The sequence below is a fragment of the Lynx canadensis genome, chromosome A2 (genome assembly GCF_007474595.2).
Source record: "Lynx canadensis isolate LIC74 chromosome A2, mLynCan4.pri.v2, whole genome shotgun sequence".
Lineage (NCBI taxonomy): Eukaryota > Metazoa > Chordata > Mammalia > Carnivora > Felidae > Lynx > Lynx canadensis.
The window spans coordinates 124,539,976-124,555,072 of NC_044304.2; the positions used below are offsets into that span (position 1 = coordinate 124,539,976).

General features: G+C 40.6%; 1 protein-coding gene across 2 annotated transcripts in view; it reads left to right on the plus strand.

Moving 5' to 3' along the window:
• BMPER (BMP binding endothelial regulator) overlaps positions 1-12,694 on the plus strand; it is a 251,171-nt gene extending 238,477 nt beyond the window's left edge. For both annotated transcript variants that reach the window (XM_030308210.1, XM_032592428.1), the window contains exon 15: positions 11,287-12,694. In XM_030308210.1, coding sequence (XP_030164070.1) covers positions 11,287-11,468 — 182 coding nt within the window. In that variant the 3' untranslated portion in view covers positions 11,469-12,694. The remainder of the gene's footprint in view (positions 1-11,286) is intronic.
• The last annotated feature ends 2,403 nt before the right edge of the window (positions 12,695-15,097 follow it).

Here is a 15,097-nt window from a genome sequence, read left to right on the forward strand (position 1 = left end):
CAAAATCCTCTCAACCTCAAGCTATCAGCTGGATGTACTTAGCACACGGACAATCACAGCTGTGGCTAAGGTTATATGTGGCGCAAAGAATATTCATGATGATTACAGTCATTTAAGGTCTTCAGGATAAGTGTGTGTGTGTGTGTGTGTGTGTGTGTGTGTTTGTGTGAGAAAGGGAGAGATTGTTAAACCCTAGCAGAATATTCTTTTGCCTCTGAGAGATAGATTTTTATAATACTTGTTATAGTCCTTTGATCTCAGGCAAGTTAATTAGCTTATTGGATATCTGTAAAATGGACTTCTTTGTTCATTCAAGAAATATTTCTTACAAAGTGTCTACGTGCTGGGCATTGTGCTGAACACAGTGAGTACTCTGGTAGCTTAAGAGACGAAGCCCTTGTCATTGAGGTGCTGGCAGTCCAAAAGGAGAACCAGGTGAAAATAGTAACTCTACAAGAAAATACTGGCTAAGTATGTTAAGTGTGATGTAGGAAACAAACAAGGCAGAGCAACAAAAGACAAATGGAGAGGGAATGGGTGGCTATTTAGATGGTGACAAGGGAGGGCTTCTCTGTGGTGATGATAGGAGCCTTGAAGGATTGAAGGGAGTTAGGGCAAGAATTCTATGCAGAAGAAACATATTTTATGACCATAAAGCAGGAATAAAATAGCATGCTCTCGAACTGGAAGGGAGTCAGTGTGGCTCAAGCATGGTGGGCAGGGGAAAGAAGCATAAAATGGGGGTGGAGTAGAAACAGGAACTGGATCGTGCAGGGCTTTGCAGGTCTTGGGAGGGTGGTAGCCTTTATTCCAAGAGTAGTGGAAGCCACTGATGGACTTTGAGCAAGCCTCATTCTGCTTTCTAAACATCACCCTGTGTCCAGGCTACTGTGTAGAGAATAGATTGGCCGGGGCAGACTGAAAGCAGGTGACCAGGCAGGAGTGTGGTGGTGAGCAAACAATGGTGACTTGGATTAAGATGGAGGCAGTATATGAAGAGAGAAGAAGAGAGATTCCCGATATATCTTGGAATTTTACAATAATATCTGTGACGCAGAATGATACGCATCAGTGATAGGTATGTGAAACATCTGAAAGAGTGTCTACCTCATAGAAGCTACTGCTGCTAATTAGATCTGGAGAAGAGATGGCTGAGTATTTGTCACTTACTTCAAGGGTTGGCAGACATTTTTCCGAAAAGGGCCAGATTTGCCTGGAATGAAGACACAGGGGGGTTGCACTAATTCTACACTAATCCTAATAACCTTAGCTCTGATATTAGAAAAAAGGCAGTTCTTGGCACTGCTAACTCTAGAATGTCTATATTGGTGGAGGTCACCTGGTTGGAAGAGAGGTCAAGAAGGATTGCCTTGAGGCTGTGTTTTCATTGAGTGGCCATCTTGTTTACTCAGACCAGTGAGTCTCAGTCTGGCTGGGCATTGGAGTCACCAGGGAGTTTACAAGATAAAAAAGAAACCTATGCCCAGATATCCTGTTTTAATTGGCCTTATGTAGCTTTTAAAACTTCTCAGGTGATTCTGACTTGTAGCCAGAGTTGAAACCACTGAGTTAATTTTTATGCCTACTTGCGTGGCTTTGAGGGAGTAGGATGACAGGTATTTGGGGGTTACTAAAACTTCTCCAAGCTGCCCCTTGACAAAATCACTTGTCTGTGTCCATGAAAAGCACTAAGCCCTTTTACCTACTTCTAACTTCCATTTTGGAATTTGCTCTCTTCTCTGCAAACCCAAGTCCAGTCTTTGTATCTGAGTTCACTTTCTACAGCAAGAATGTCTATCAATGTTGCCCTTCTGAAAGGAGTATTGATTTGATAAAAATAACTCACGGTGATGCTGGTGGACTGGGTCCGAGGATGCAGAGGGGGGTCCCGCAGGGCCAGCCAAGAAGGTCCTTGGCTTCACACAGGATGGAAAGCAAACTCAAACCAGCAGAAAGTGAGAGCAGAGTTTATTGAAGATACAGAGACAGCAGATACAGACAGAGCATCCAGGAGACTCAGAAAGGAAGTAGAAGATGAATCTCATCTTTGCTAGGGGTCTGGAGTTTTTACTGATGATTGTGGTCTGCTGCACATGTCCTCTTGGGCGTACAGGAACTGGTCAGAACAAGGACAGTGTCCTGATGTCCATCATAAGTCATGTATCCCCTGAAGCCAGGGGACCTTGGCATCCTCAAGATGTCTAGTGCCAATGATCTGGAATATGAACATGATGGCTTCACCCTATCATTCCTTAGGTATTATCTATTGTGTTGAAAGATTGCAAAGAAATCATTAACTCCTCATCCCTTACAAGGAGGACATAAAGTAAGGCATGTATAGGGCAGGGGTGCAGGTCCTAGCAAGAATCGAAGAAGGAAAGGGAGCAAAAAGTAGATTTTTATGGAGTCCTTCAGGTTCCCTATCTCAATAACATGGTGTGGTTGAGGCTCCTAAAAAGTAAGACGGAATAGCTTACCTCTCACCTAATGCATCAGTGTGGGGTAGCATAGTAAAAGTGATGTTTTTGTGGGACCAGGTCCTTTTAGTACACCTTGAATATTCCTAGCTCGCTTTCTCTCCTTTGAGTCCTCCTTCCCTTGAATCTATCAGAAAAAGACTAAGCTATACGGAGCCACGTCCCATCCATCCATCCTGCTGTAATTTAGGGCTCTGCAGAAACTTATAAACTTCATTAGCTGTGGTGGTGCTGTGGTAAGGCTTATATTAGATACAGAATATAGGAGTCCTCTCTTCCCAGCCCACAGCTATACTTAGCACCGTCTGAGTGCACCATTTGAGGACTACGCATTCCCCTTGATTTCAGGGACCAAATCTCAGGAGCTAAAATTACTTTTCTAATGGACGAGGAATATGGCTCTCGAAAGATTTCATTTACCACTTAAAATTAATGGAGCCATCTGAGTGAAGTATAACTCTGTGCAGTTGCAGGGGAACCTTTACACAAACACACACACACACACACACACACACACACAATGCACTTGCACAGGTTGACAGTTGGCACATGAAAAATAAATTTACGGAGACATGCAGCATCTTTCAGTGGATTCATTTCCAGTTGATCTGGAATATTGAAGACTATAAGAGTACCCTTTACTTATTTTTAGCTCCCAGATCTTTTCGACTTATGACAGCACGTAAGGGCACTTAATACAGAGAAGAGAAATTTTGCAGAGTAAAAAGCTTGGAGGTTGAACAAATAAGAAGCCAGCCAGGCAAGAAACTCTGAATGAGCAAGTGACATTTCCAAACGTAGCCTGGATTTTGGCACTATCATGACTACTAGCACAAAGTGTATGCCCACTGCGTGTGGCAAAAAGGACTGACGGAGCTCAAGCTTAGCATGTGAATTACTGAATATAATATACTATGCAAAGGACCATCATAAAGGTCTAGAATAAAAGTTTAATAATGACCGTTTATATTAACAGTCACCATTTTCTAAGCACTTCCTTTGCCCCAAGGACTACACTAGCACTTTTATGACATTTTATGTTGTTAATTCTGCATTATAATCTATATGGTAGCATTCTATTACCCACACTTTACGGATAAGGACATTGAGGCTTGGAATATTTAAGTGATTTGCTGCAAGCCACAGAGCTAGAAAATGAGTAGGTTGGGAATGAAACCCAGGTAAATTTGCCTCACAGCCTCTGTAGTTAATCATTATGAAAACAGACCAGCAAGAGCACTGTGGAAAAATATAGTCAAATATGAGTACATATTTATTTGCATATTTACATAAGCATCAACTAATTTATTCAAATATTTGTTATGTAGGTCTTTCCGATTTCTATTCATTTGTGCCTTATCACTGAGAGTTGTCAGTTGGTAGTCTCTGACCGTAACTTTGTTATGCTCTTGCCCTCGCATCTTACTTGGCCATTCTCGGTAGATTTCCTGACACCTCCCTGTAGCCCACACTAACTGTCAGTGCACTTTCAGCAATGCATTTTATAAGTGGAAAAGCATCTGGGATACTCAAAGTGGCGTGTGTCTTTCTATAGCACATCAGATAGCCTGCTGGGTTCTATGAGCAGGTTTTCCTCTGTTTGTCTCTATAAATTCCAGGTGCTTCTAGCCCTTTGCTGTAGCAACGGCTTTAATTATACACAGTGAGCTTCTCCTTGGCCAACTGGGTGCCTCCTGTAAAGGATTAGGAGATAAAGTCAGTACGGGGATCTTCAACACTCAGTAGGGGATATGGAGGCAGCGGGGTTCCAGAGGGCACAGAGCCGTGCTTATTGAATTTATTGATAAAGCTAACACCCAGCGCTTTTCTGAGTTACCACGTAAAGTAACACATAATGCTGCTTGGACACATTACACAGTGTCTGCTTGTGTGTCCCCTAGAGAACAAATGCATGCCAACCTTAATCACTTTGGTAGTTGGCTGGTTTTTCTTTTTTAAATTATTTAACCAGATGAATCCTTCTTTAAATGCATATGTTCAACTTGGTCACAGTTAGGTTTTATTTTTATCTCTTTATTTGTTTAAGTTTATTTATTTGTTTTTAGAAAGGGAGGGAGGGTCAGAAAGAGAAGGAGAGAGAGAATCCCGAGCAGACCATGCTGTTAGTACTCCTGACATGGGGCTCAAAGCCACCAACCGTGAGAGCATGACCTGAGCTGAAATCCAGAGCCAGATGCTTAATCGGTTGAAAATAATATATCTTTTGTCTTTTATATATATGGAAAAAAAAACATTGAATTCACAGAAGAGTCAAACAGGGTCGGAGTCAGTATTCACTTTCTAGAATCATGTAACAGTTGATGATCAATTTGAAGGCAAATCTAATCATGGCATCCCTTAGCTAAAACCCTTCCAAGACTCCCCCTTGCCTAGATTCACAGCCCCTGCCTACTTGTCTGCCTTTGTCTCCCCATCTCTCCCTCCTCAAATTCCGTGCTCCCACCTACCAAATTGAGACCCCCTTCCCCTGATGGAGCCGGGCAGTTTATTGTTGCCCGCATCCCACACTTGCCGTCTCTCTGCCTGGGGAGCTCTTCCCACCACAGTCTGTCTGACAGCTGCTACTCACCTTTTAAGACCTAAGTGGGCTCTGTTCTCTGAGGTCTTCCTAGATGCTGACATCCCCTCAACCTCAAGTTGATGTCTCTCTCTTACTCCTCCATGGTACTTTGCTCTCATGGTCTGATATAGTGCATCTTGCATTTTATTAAGAATCTGTTTAGGGGTGCCTGGGTGGCTCAGTTGGTTGGGCATCCGACTTCGGCTCAGGTCATGATCTCACAGTCCGTGAGTTCGAGCCCTGCGTCGGGCTCTGTGCTGACAGCTCAGAGCCTGGAGCCTGCTTCAGATTCTGTGTCTCCCTCTCTCTGACCCTCCCCCATTCATACTCTGTCTTTCTCTGTCTCAAAAATAAATAAACATTTAAAAAAATTTAAAAAAAATCTGTTTATGGGCCACCTTTACCTGTTCGGTGGTAAACCCAGACTCCTGTAATGGGAGGTCAGAGATGATACCTGATTCACATTTGATTCCTTGGCCTAAGAGAATGCCAGCCACGTGGCAGATACGCGGGAGATGTTTATTAATTGAAATGGAAATGGCAATGGTGTTTGTTCAATGAGAAAAGACCTTTTTTCCCCCCTAGTGGTTCTGCATTTTCTACGTTCTACTTTCTCCCCGTAGATCCTGAGAGAAATAATCAGTGTTCAGTTGGCCAAAGGTGAAATGTCACAGCAGAGCATCAGGAAGTTAAGTGGTAGAGCCAGAAGGAAGAATTGAGAGGTCAGAGAGAGGATGAGACATGGGAGAGCTTGTGTCTATGAGAGAATGTGGGGAAAGGAAAGAACATAGGTAGGAAAGAGGAAATTCTATCAAGTTTTCGTACTGCAAGTGATCTCTGCATGGTTTCAAGGGAAACAAAGTATCTGGAGGGTGAAGTGAGTTCAAAGAGGCTTTCTGGAAGCAGCTGAGTGGAAAATGAACTCAAGGCCAGCCAAATGTAATCCACACTGGGAAATGAGATGATGGATGGAGCATCATTAAGATTAAGTCATCCTCCAACAGGCACTAACATTTAATAAGCTGCTCCTGTGTGCTTGGCCCTGTGCCAGAACTTTGGGTCATGGTAGAAGGGACTCTGCCCACAGGAGCCTGGGCCTTGGCAGGTTACCCTCTTCCACCGGGGATGATTGTCCTAGTGACCCCTGGAATTTAAAAATCTACAGCTACTTGGGCCCCAATGCAGAATGAGAGCAAAAATCTTCAGGGAATGGGGCTGAGAAATATCTTTTAAAAGATCCTCAGGGGACTCTTATAAGCTTCTCTGATTAAGAACTACAGCTGCACTGGAGATGGGGGATTAAAACAAATAAATAACTGTAATGTGAAAAGTGCTGTGGGGTGCAGAGGGAGGAAGGACATTCTGGGGGAGATCCAGGAAGCTACTTGGAGGAGGTGCCATTTGAATTAAGACTTGGAAAATGATAAGATAGATTGGGAAGAGAATCAGAACTAGAAATTAGAGATGAAACTGTAGTAACTGATAGAGAGAAGACGAGACAAGGTAAGGGGAAGAGTCTTGGAGGTCATTGGAACTTGTAATGCCAGGGGAGTAGGCAAGGAAGCCCAAGAGAGAGGGGTTCTCCAAGTGTTAGCAGAAGAGCCTGGAGAATTCAATGTCCAAAGATAAAGTAGACAATAAGGCCAAATATTTTTGTGGAGAGGTTATAGGAGAATGGGGATGCCGGTGGATATAGTCATGACTGAAAATGTTGGTGGGAACTGCTTCAGTAAAGTGGTAGGTGAGAAAGAAAGACAGATCACCCATGTTGATTAATTGCAGAGGAATTGGGTATAATGACTGTGAAGTCTTTTATGAAGTTTGGAGGTAAAAGGAAGAAGAAAGTAAGTCTGATAAGAAATTTTTTTTTGTCAAAGATTAGTGTTGATCTGAAAATGTTGGTAATATTTGGAAGTGGAGCCAACAGAGATTAATGTTCAATGAGAAGGACAAAGAATAGAGCAAGTTCCTGGAGGAGATGGGTCAGAAAACAGGAATGGCCAATCAAGGATGGGTGCAGATGTGGAGCAGGGGCAGTGGGGAGATGAGTTAAGGGTGCTTGTGCAGATGACCTAAAATCATCAATGAGGAAGTGTGGGCACTCTGAGGCTGAGGATGGGCTCCAGTAGGGTTTTAGGTGCAAGATGATGGGAAACAGTAGGAGCTTCCATTGTGCACTTACCTCCCCTTTGGAAATAGTTGCCTTCTCATTTGCTAAAAAGACACGAGTCTCTACTGTGACTGAAGTATGAATGTGAGGGTTGTTTATAGGATTAGTTCTCAATTCTGACTGCATATTAAAATAACCTGGGCTAGGTTTTTTAAGGGGTTGTCAGGTATCGGGAAGTTCCCTGATGAAACTGATTTTCAGTTTTGAACACCATTGGTCCACGGAAACATAACAACACATGGATATAGTTGTGTGTGAATATGGTATTCAGCTAGGATGTTTCCAAATTATTAGGCATATACAATGTATAGGGTATTCTGTTAGCCACTGAAAAGCAAAAAACAAAAAACAAAAACAAAAGACAACTTTGAAGGGATCTATCAAAAGCCAAAAGATTATCCAAAAAGCAAGCAAGATTTAAAGGAATAGTTATGTTGATCTACCCACTCACTCATCCATATATCGATGCAGATCTTATCTAAGTACCTACTACACGTTAAACACCACACTACTGCCGAAAATAGAGAAACAAAATAGCCTTTCCCTCTCGTAGCCTAGATTAAGCTGGAGAGAGGATTATAATTTCATGTTGCAAACGCAGAAATGGAGGTGGGCAGCGGGTGCTCTGTGAATACAGTCAAGGGACAGCTCACCCAGATAAGAGAGGTGGGAGAAAAGGTTGGGGAGTGTCTAGAACAGGGGAAGTTGGGGTGGATGTAGTAACATTCACCAAGCTAGGTGATGGCTCTAGATCAAGGCAGAGCTTAGGTCTCAGGACTGACTTTGCTACAGGCAGTTCCTGGTAGCGTAAGAAATATGATTAAATTGTGAAAAGCCGAAGCAACTTAATACAGTTACACTGTAGAGGTGATGTTAGGGAATGTAGCATTAATGAGTAATACTAAGTTTTTGCTTATCTACTGTATCATTTGGGATCCAGGCAGAAAACAAATGGCACACTCAAACTTACTAATGGAAGTAAGTTTAATAGATGGATGTCTGATAAAGGATTAAGTAGGATGTAGGAAAATAACAAAGAAAAGCCCAGGGCCCTGGAAATGAGCTGTTCTTCCTCACAATATTTTGATACCAGATGTGTGGGGCTTTTTTCTCATATCAACCAATTCTCCAAAGTTTCAGAGACCAACTGGATGCCCTGCAATTCAATTCAATTCTGACACTACACAGAATTAGCACAAGACTGCACAGGCTTAAGGGCTCAGTGTCACAAGACTGCCCTCGCTTCAGATGCCAGTTGCAAGTAGTGGGTCCTCAGGTTAACCTCACTTCTGTGTGCCTTGGCTGCAAAGCAGGGGGAGGGAGGTGTTCTTACTATCCCCCTTCCCTTTCAGACTTAACAGTTTTCTGGACTACTTCACTAACCTCTGGAAAACACTGTGTTTACTATTACTGGTTTATTATAAAGGATACCATTGAATAGATGAAGAAGTGCATACAACAAGGGACAGAAGGGTCCTGACATAGGAGTTTCGGTCCCACCACCCTCCCAGTACTCTGATATGTTCTTCAGCTCTGAAGTTTTCTGAACCTTGTTGTTAGTCATTTAGGAGTTTTTATAAGGGTTTCATGATGCAGGCACGATTGATGGAATCGTTGGCCACTGGTGATTAACTCAACATCCGCCCCTTCTCCCCTTCCTGGAGATTGGGCGGTGGGGCTGAAAGTTCCAACCCTCCAATCATGCCTTGGTCTTTCTGGTGACCAGTCACATCCTGAAGCTATCTAGGGTCCCCTAGCCACCAGTCATGTCATTAGCATACAATAGACCCTTAATACTCTAGAGAGTCCATGGACTTTAGGAGCTATGTGCCAGGAACCGGGGACAAAGACTAAATATTTATTTTTTATTATATCATACCCTGTGTCATAATAGAGAGGCTGTTATCATTCCTGGGCCTAAGGAAGCAAGGGAGGGGTTGACTGTCAGAAAGTGGGGACAGAGAGAGCTCTGTAGAGTATAAAAACTACTCATTAGGAACAGTGGCATTTGTTTGAGGGGTGCAGTGGCCCACAGTGATGCCAGAAGGAGAGGGCTAAGGAAATAAGCAACTGGACCTCACTCTTCTCCTTTCCTCCAATTGCCAACTAGTGTTCACCATTCAAAAGTGAGCCAGTTGAAATCATCCCTAGAGATCAACACAGAGCACAGACATAGAGCAGGTTCAAGAAATAAAGAGAGTAGGTCTAGAGGGGCAAATGGAAAGTGTCCAATCCACTCTCTGGTGTAGTTAGATCTGTTTCATAACTCATTTGTTGTTTTTTTTTTCAGCAAGTATGTATTGCTGGCTTCCATACCTAACGCCCTTTAGGAGTTAGCGATGCAGTGGGAGACTCAATGAAAACTCTGCCCTGAAGGAGTGTATATTCTAGTGAGGGAAGACAGAATAAACATGTTACAAATGATAGAAATGGTAGTGATATGTATAAAGAAGAAAAATATGGAAAAGGAATCGAGAATGTGAGGCTACTGTTTTGGATAGGAAGTTACCTTTGAGAAAACACCTCAAAAAGGGGAGAGTAAGTCAGGCATAGAACCAATAAGACTACATTTGATGTTTCAATATAATTGGCTGGCAATAGCTTCCCGTAACCCATCCCTCTATTGGTATATCATGTCGTGTATCTCTACCAAGAAAGCATCGTATACAGTGGCTTTGTTCAAAACAGGTGGTTGGTAACAGTTAGTTTAGTTTATTTAACAGCTTAGGCAACTAGGACAGGGATAGAAATGCCAAAGCTTAATATGGAAATTAGAATCTATACAGAAAAATGATAATTATAGAGCCAAGTATTATAAAGTAGGTTTCACTCAGATGTCTCTCAAAATTCTGTGTTTCATACAGTTCAGTTTTTTAATAATATGGAAGAACTTGTGAGTGATAATTGACTACTCTTTACACAGCACCCTTTTCTCATTTGTGTTTAACTAGTGTAATGGGTATTTGAGGAGCCTTATTGTAAGTTAGATGTGGTCAAACATGAATGTTCTGTGATAACTCTATATAATTTGAAAGATTCAATATAAGGCCCACTTGCTTGAAAACCAGTCCTATTTTTCAGTTTTACAATTACATTCTTTACAATCTTTGCAAGGTATTATTTTGCAAACTGCATAAGCTATAATAGAGGTGTTTAAACTGATACTCTTCCATTGTTATTAAATTTGTTTGGAGCGACTTCAAATGAAGGTTAGATTGTTATTGGTATTCTTGGAAAGTCCCTCTTCTAAATCCCTACATGTGTCAACATTCCTACTCATGAGAATAAAGGGTGGCCTCTTTGTCACTGGAAATAACTCAGATGGGAAAATTTGTATGTCATACAACTTCCAGAATGTTTGTTTTCCTGGCAAATCTATTCATGAGTTTTCAGGAACTCTTAGAATATTGTCAAAATCATTCTAGCTCTAAGCAAACAAAGATGGCAAATTGGTTATGATTTGGCTAGCTCGTCATTTTTGTATTCTCTGTGGCCAGACAGCCACCTACTTCCCTCTCTCCAGTCACTCGTCTCATTTTTCCCTATTTGGTTTTACCCCACTCTTGCTTTAATTTGCCTCAAATTGATCACTATGATTAAAATGTGTCGTGTATTTCCAGTAACCTTGGTAGGGTTTTTTTTTTTTTTCCTGTATGTGTAATTCTGTGTATTTGAATATTGATGGGGCTGCACAAAATATTCCTATTTATCACAACTTGATAGCTCTAAGCACAATTTGGAGTTGATTTTTCATACTGTTCTCAATAACCAAATAACCTCATAGACTTCCCGGTAGCGTCACTAATGGGTAGTTTGTCTTCCCTGGGAATAAAAAGCTTTCCATTTTATTTTACTTTGAAGATCACTAGCCCAGAAGGTGGATCTTTGATGTTGTTTTTTCAAGGGCAGGTGATGCCCAGAGTGTTTGAGGAACGTTGGATGTTTGCTATTTGGACGAGCCAGTGCAGTGGGTGACATGAGCCTGCAGAATGGCATTGGGCCGAGGTTGAATCTACGTGGCTCTTTCTCCACCTCTCACCCGTGTCTCCTTTTCTCAGCCACCCAGTGTAAGCATGGAGCTGTGTATGATACCTGTGGCCCGGGATGTGCCAAGACCTGCGACAACTGGAATGAGATCGGTCCATGCAATAAGCCGTGCATTGCAGGTTGCCACTGTCCCGCCAACCTGGTCCTTCACAAGGGAAGGTGCATCAAGCCAGTTCTTTGTCCTCAGCGGTGACCTTTGTTCTGCTCCTAAGACTTTGAAATCTGGTGTCTTTGACACTGAAGTGGAAGAGCCAATGAAGGACTGCGGTATTTGTGTGCTGATTCTTCAAATACACACAGAGTATATATGTGTACATATATAGATATATAGATATATTCAGAAACATTTCATCATTTATATAAACTATAGGTGGATTATTATATGTATATTTTTTGCTATAAGACATGTATTATTTCTAGGATCCTAATCTGTAAGCCATTGGATACATTGTATAAATTAGCCAGGTGTTTGTAATTTAATAAGGCAGCATGCAGACATATTGGATGGCTTTAACATCACATACATTTGTCATTTCTAAGAAGTTTTCTAAGAGACCTAAATTGCCTGCCTGCATTAATTTTAGCTTTGAATCAAGACTTGCAGTTGAGTGGAAAATGTGTTTCTCTGGAGAAGGGCAGAGTTATCTAGGGGCATTTCATGCTTCCAAAGAAAGGAGTGTATGCCCTAGGGAGATGACTGGTGATTGGTGACAGGACCTAATGGTGCATGTAAAGCAAGGGATAGGTTGTTAGACTTTATTGGGTCATGGTCCAATATTATTTCCAAAACCGATTGGCTAGTTGCCAAGAAATATATATTTGTCAGTAGAGCATAACCAAAGAATTGAATGGTTTCTTGCCATCTTTGCATATTCCTTGAGTCACCTAATTATACATGTGTGTATGATGGATGTGTCCATTTATATGTCGCAGTGAGATTAAAGAATGTTTGGGTGACATGTCAGTTTTATTGAGCATGAGCAGATATTTAGGGAAAGTTTTGCACAACATATGAAAGAATAGCCATTTCTCTGAATCTTAGAGCAATTTAGGATGGGCCAATATGATGAGTTGATGTAAGCCATCTATGTTTTGTGACTATTCCATGTGTAAAATGAAAATCATTAATTATTTCTAGAGAATTCCTAGCCCAGTGCTATTTGGTGACTGTTCATATGTCATGATTCTACAAAAAGAAAGCCTTTTCTGACCAGTTGATTGAATATCAGTCCAAACAAAGACTGGTCTCTGTATTTGCTCTAATTTACTGGTAGTTTACTACTGGTCATCAGATGAATTTCCTGACTTTTTTTCCAGTTGAATAAATGAAAATGTCAACAAAACAAAACCCACTAATGTTTCATTTCAAGATACTATGTTCCACAGTGTAGTCAATAAAGGGCTCAATATTTAAAACAATGCATTTTCTCTTTCAAGATGTACTGTGTTATATTTTATAAGTAAGCTATATCAACTTCAAATTGGCCAATTTTTAACATCTTTATTTGGATATAACAGACAATAGGAAACCCCCCAATTTTTTATGTATATATTTTCATCTTTTCTCCCCTCAGAAAGTCCCCCTTAAAATTTCTTGCAGGGCTGGTTTAGTGGTCACAAACTCCTTTAATTTCTGTTTGTCTGGGAAACTTTTTATCTCTCCTATTTTGAATGACAGCCTTGCTGGATAAGGAATTCTTGGCTGCATATTTTTCTGATTCAGCACACTGAATATATCCCACCAGTCCTTTCTGGCCTGCCAAGTTTCTGTGGCTAGGTCTGCTGCAAACCTGATCTGTCTTCCCTTGTATGTTAGGGACTTTTACCCTTGCTGCTTTCAGGATTCTCTCCTTGCCTGAGTATTTTGTGAATTTGACTATGATATGCCTTGTTGATGGTCGGTTTTTGTTGAATCTAATGGGGGTCCTCTGTGCTTCCTGGATTTTGATGTCTCTGTCTTTCCCCAGGTTAGAAAAGTTTTCTGCTATGATTTGCTCACATAACCCTTCTACCCCTATTTCTCTCTCTTCCTCTTCCAGGACCCCTATGATTCTGATATTGTTCCTTTTTAATGAGTCACTGATTTCTCTAATTCTTAAATCATGCTCTTTTGCCTTAATCTGCCTCTTTTTTTCTGCTTCGGTATTCTCTATAAGTTTGTCCTCTATATCGCTGATTCTCTGTTCTGCCTCGTCCATCCTTGCCACCACTGCGTCCATCCATGATTGCAGCTCAGTTCTAACATTTTTAATTTCATTCTGGCTATTTTTTACTTCTTTTATCTCTGCAGAAAGGGATTCTAATCTATTTTCGACTCCAGCTAGTATCCTTATTATCGTGATTCTAAATTCTGGTTCAGACATCTTGCTTGCATCTGTGTTGGTTAAATCCCTGGCTGTCATTTCTTCGTGCTCTTTGTTTTGGGGTGAATTCCTGCGTTTTGTCATTTTGAAGGGAGAAAAGGAATTAATGAGGTAGAAAAATTGAAATTAAAATAAATTAAAATGAAAATATTAAAATGAAAAATGAAACACACACACACACAAATCGAATAGATGATGCTAGATCCTATGTGTGTTTTGGTCTGTGTATTGAAAGTGGTTTGACAGATTAGAGAAAAAAAGTGGGGGGGGGAGGAAATCATTTGAGAATTTGAAAAAATGAACACACTGAAGTAGACTAAAATGAGATGATGGGGGTAAAATAGAATTTGAAAAAATATACACAAAAGTAAAGAAAAGAATATAGTAGAAAAAAATTAAAGAAAAATATTTTTAATAAAAATTAAAAATATGTTTTTTTCTTTTTCTGTATTTAAGAAAAAAGAAAAGAAACGAAAAAGAGAAAAAAGATAAAAAAGAAAAAAACAAGAAAAAAGAATTCGTTTCAAAATGTGAAAAAGTGAATGCACTGTAGTAGACTAAAATAAAACGATGGAAGTAAAATAGGATTTGAAAAAATTTACATAAAAACAAAAAATATAGTAATAAAAATTAAATAAAAATATTTTAATAGAAATTGAAGGTAAAAATGAAGTTTTTCTCTTTCTGCATTCAAGAAAAAGAAAAGAAACAAAAAAGAGACAAAAAGGAAAAGAAGAAAAGGGAAATTGTTTGAAAATTTGAAAAGGTGAATACACCGTAGTAGACTAAAATAAAATGATGGAAGTAAAGTAGAATTTGAAAAAATTTACACAAAAGTAAAAAATATAGTAATAAAAATTAAAGAAAAATACTTTTAATAAAAATTAAAAATAAAAATAAATTTTTCTCTTTGTATTCAAGAAAAAGAATTATAAAAGAGAAAAAGAAAAAAGAAAAAAAAAGAAAATTGAATAGATGAACCTGCTAACAGACTGAAGTAGGACTGAAATTGCTTCGTTTTCCCCTAGAAGTCAGAGTATGTAGCCCTTTAGAGTCCATAAATTAAGCCGGCAGTGAGACTTGTGTTCTTGAAGAGCAAAGTTGGCCCAGTTGGGCGGGGCTCAGTGTAACAGCTCTGCTTTCCACTAGATGGCGCTGCTAGCCAACTGGGGTGGATTGTTGCGGCATTCGTAGGTGCATATGTGCATGCGCGGGAGCGGTGAAAATGGCGCCACCCAGCTACCCAGTCTGTTCTCCGGGATCAGCAATCGTGCACCCGTCCTCTGTCTTCAGCTCTCGTCCACCCCCCACTTTTTCACTCTCCGTGACCAGTCCCCAGTACCTCTCTCCCGAGTTTCATCTCAGATGCGGCTGTTTCCCAGGCCCCTTACTTCCAAAGGACTACGGCTTTGACCCGTTCCGCCCCTCTACAGGAGGGTCTCACTGAGCAATGGCCGAA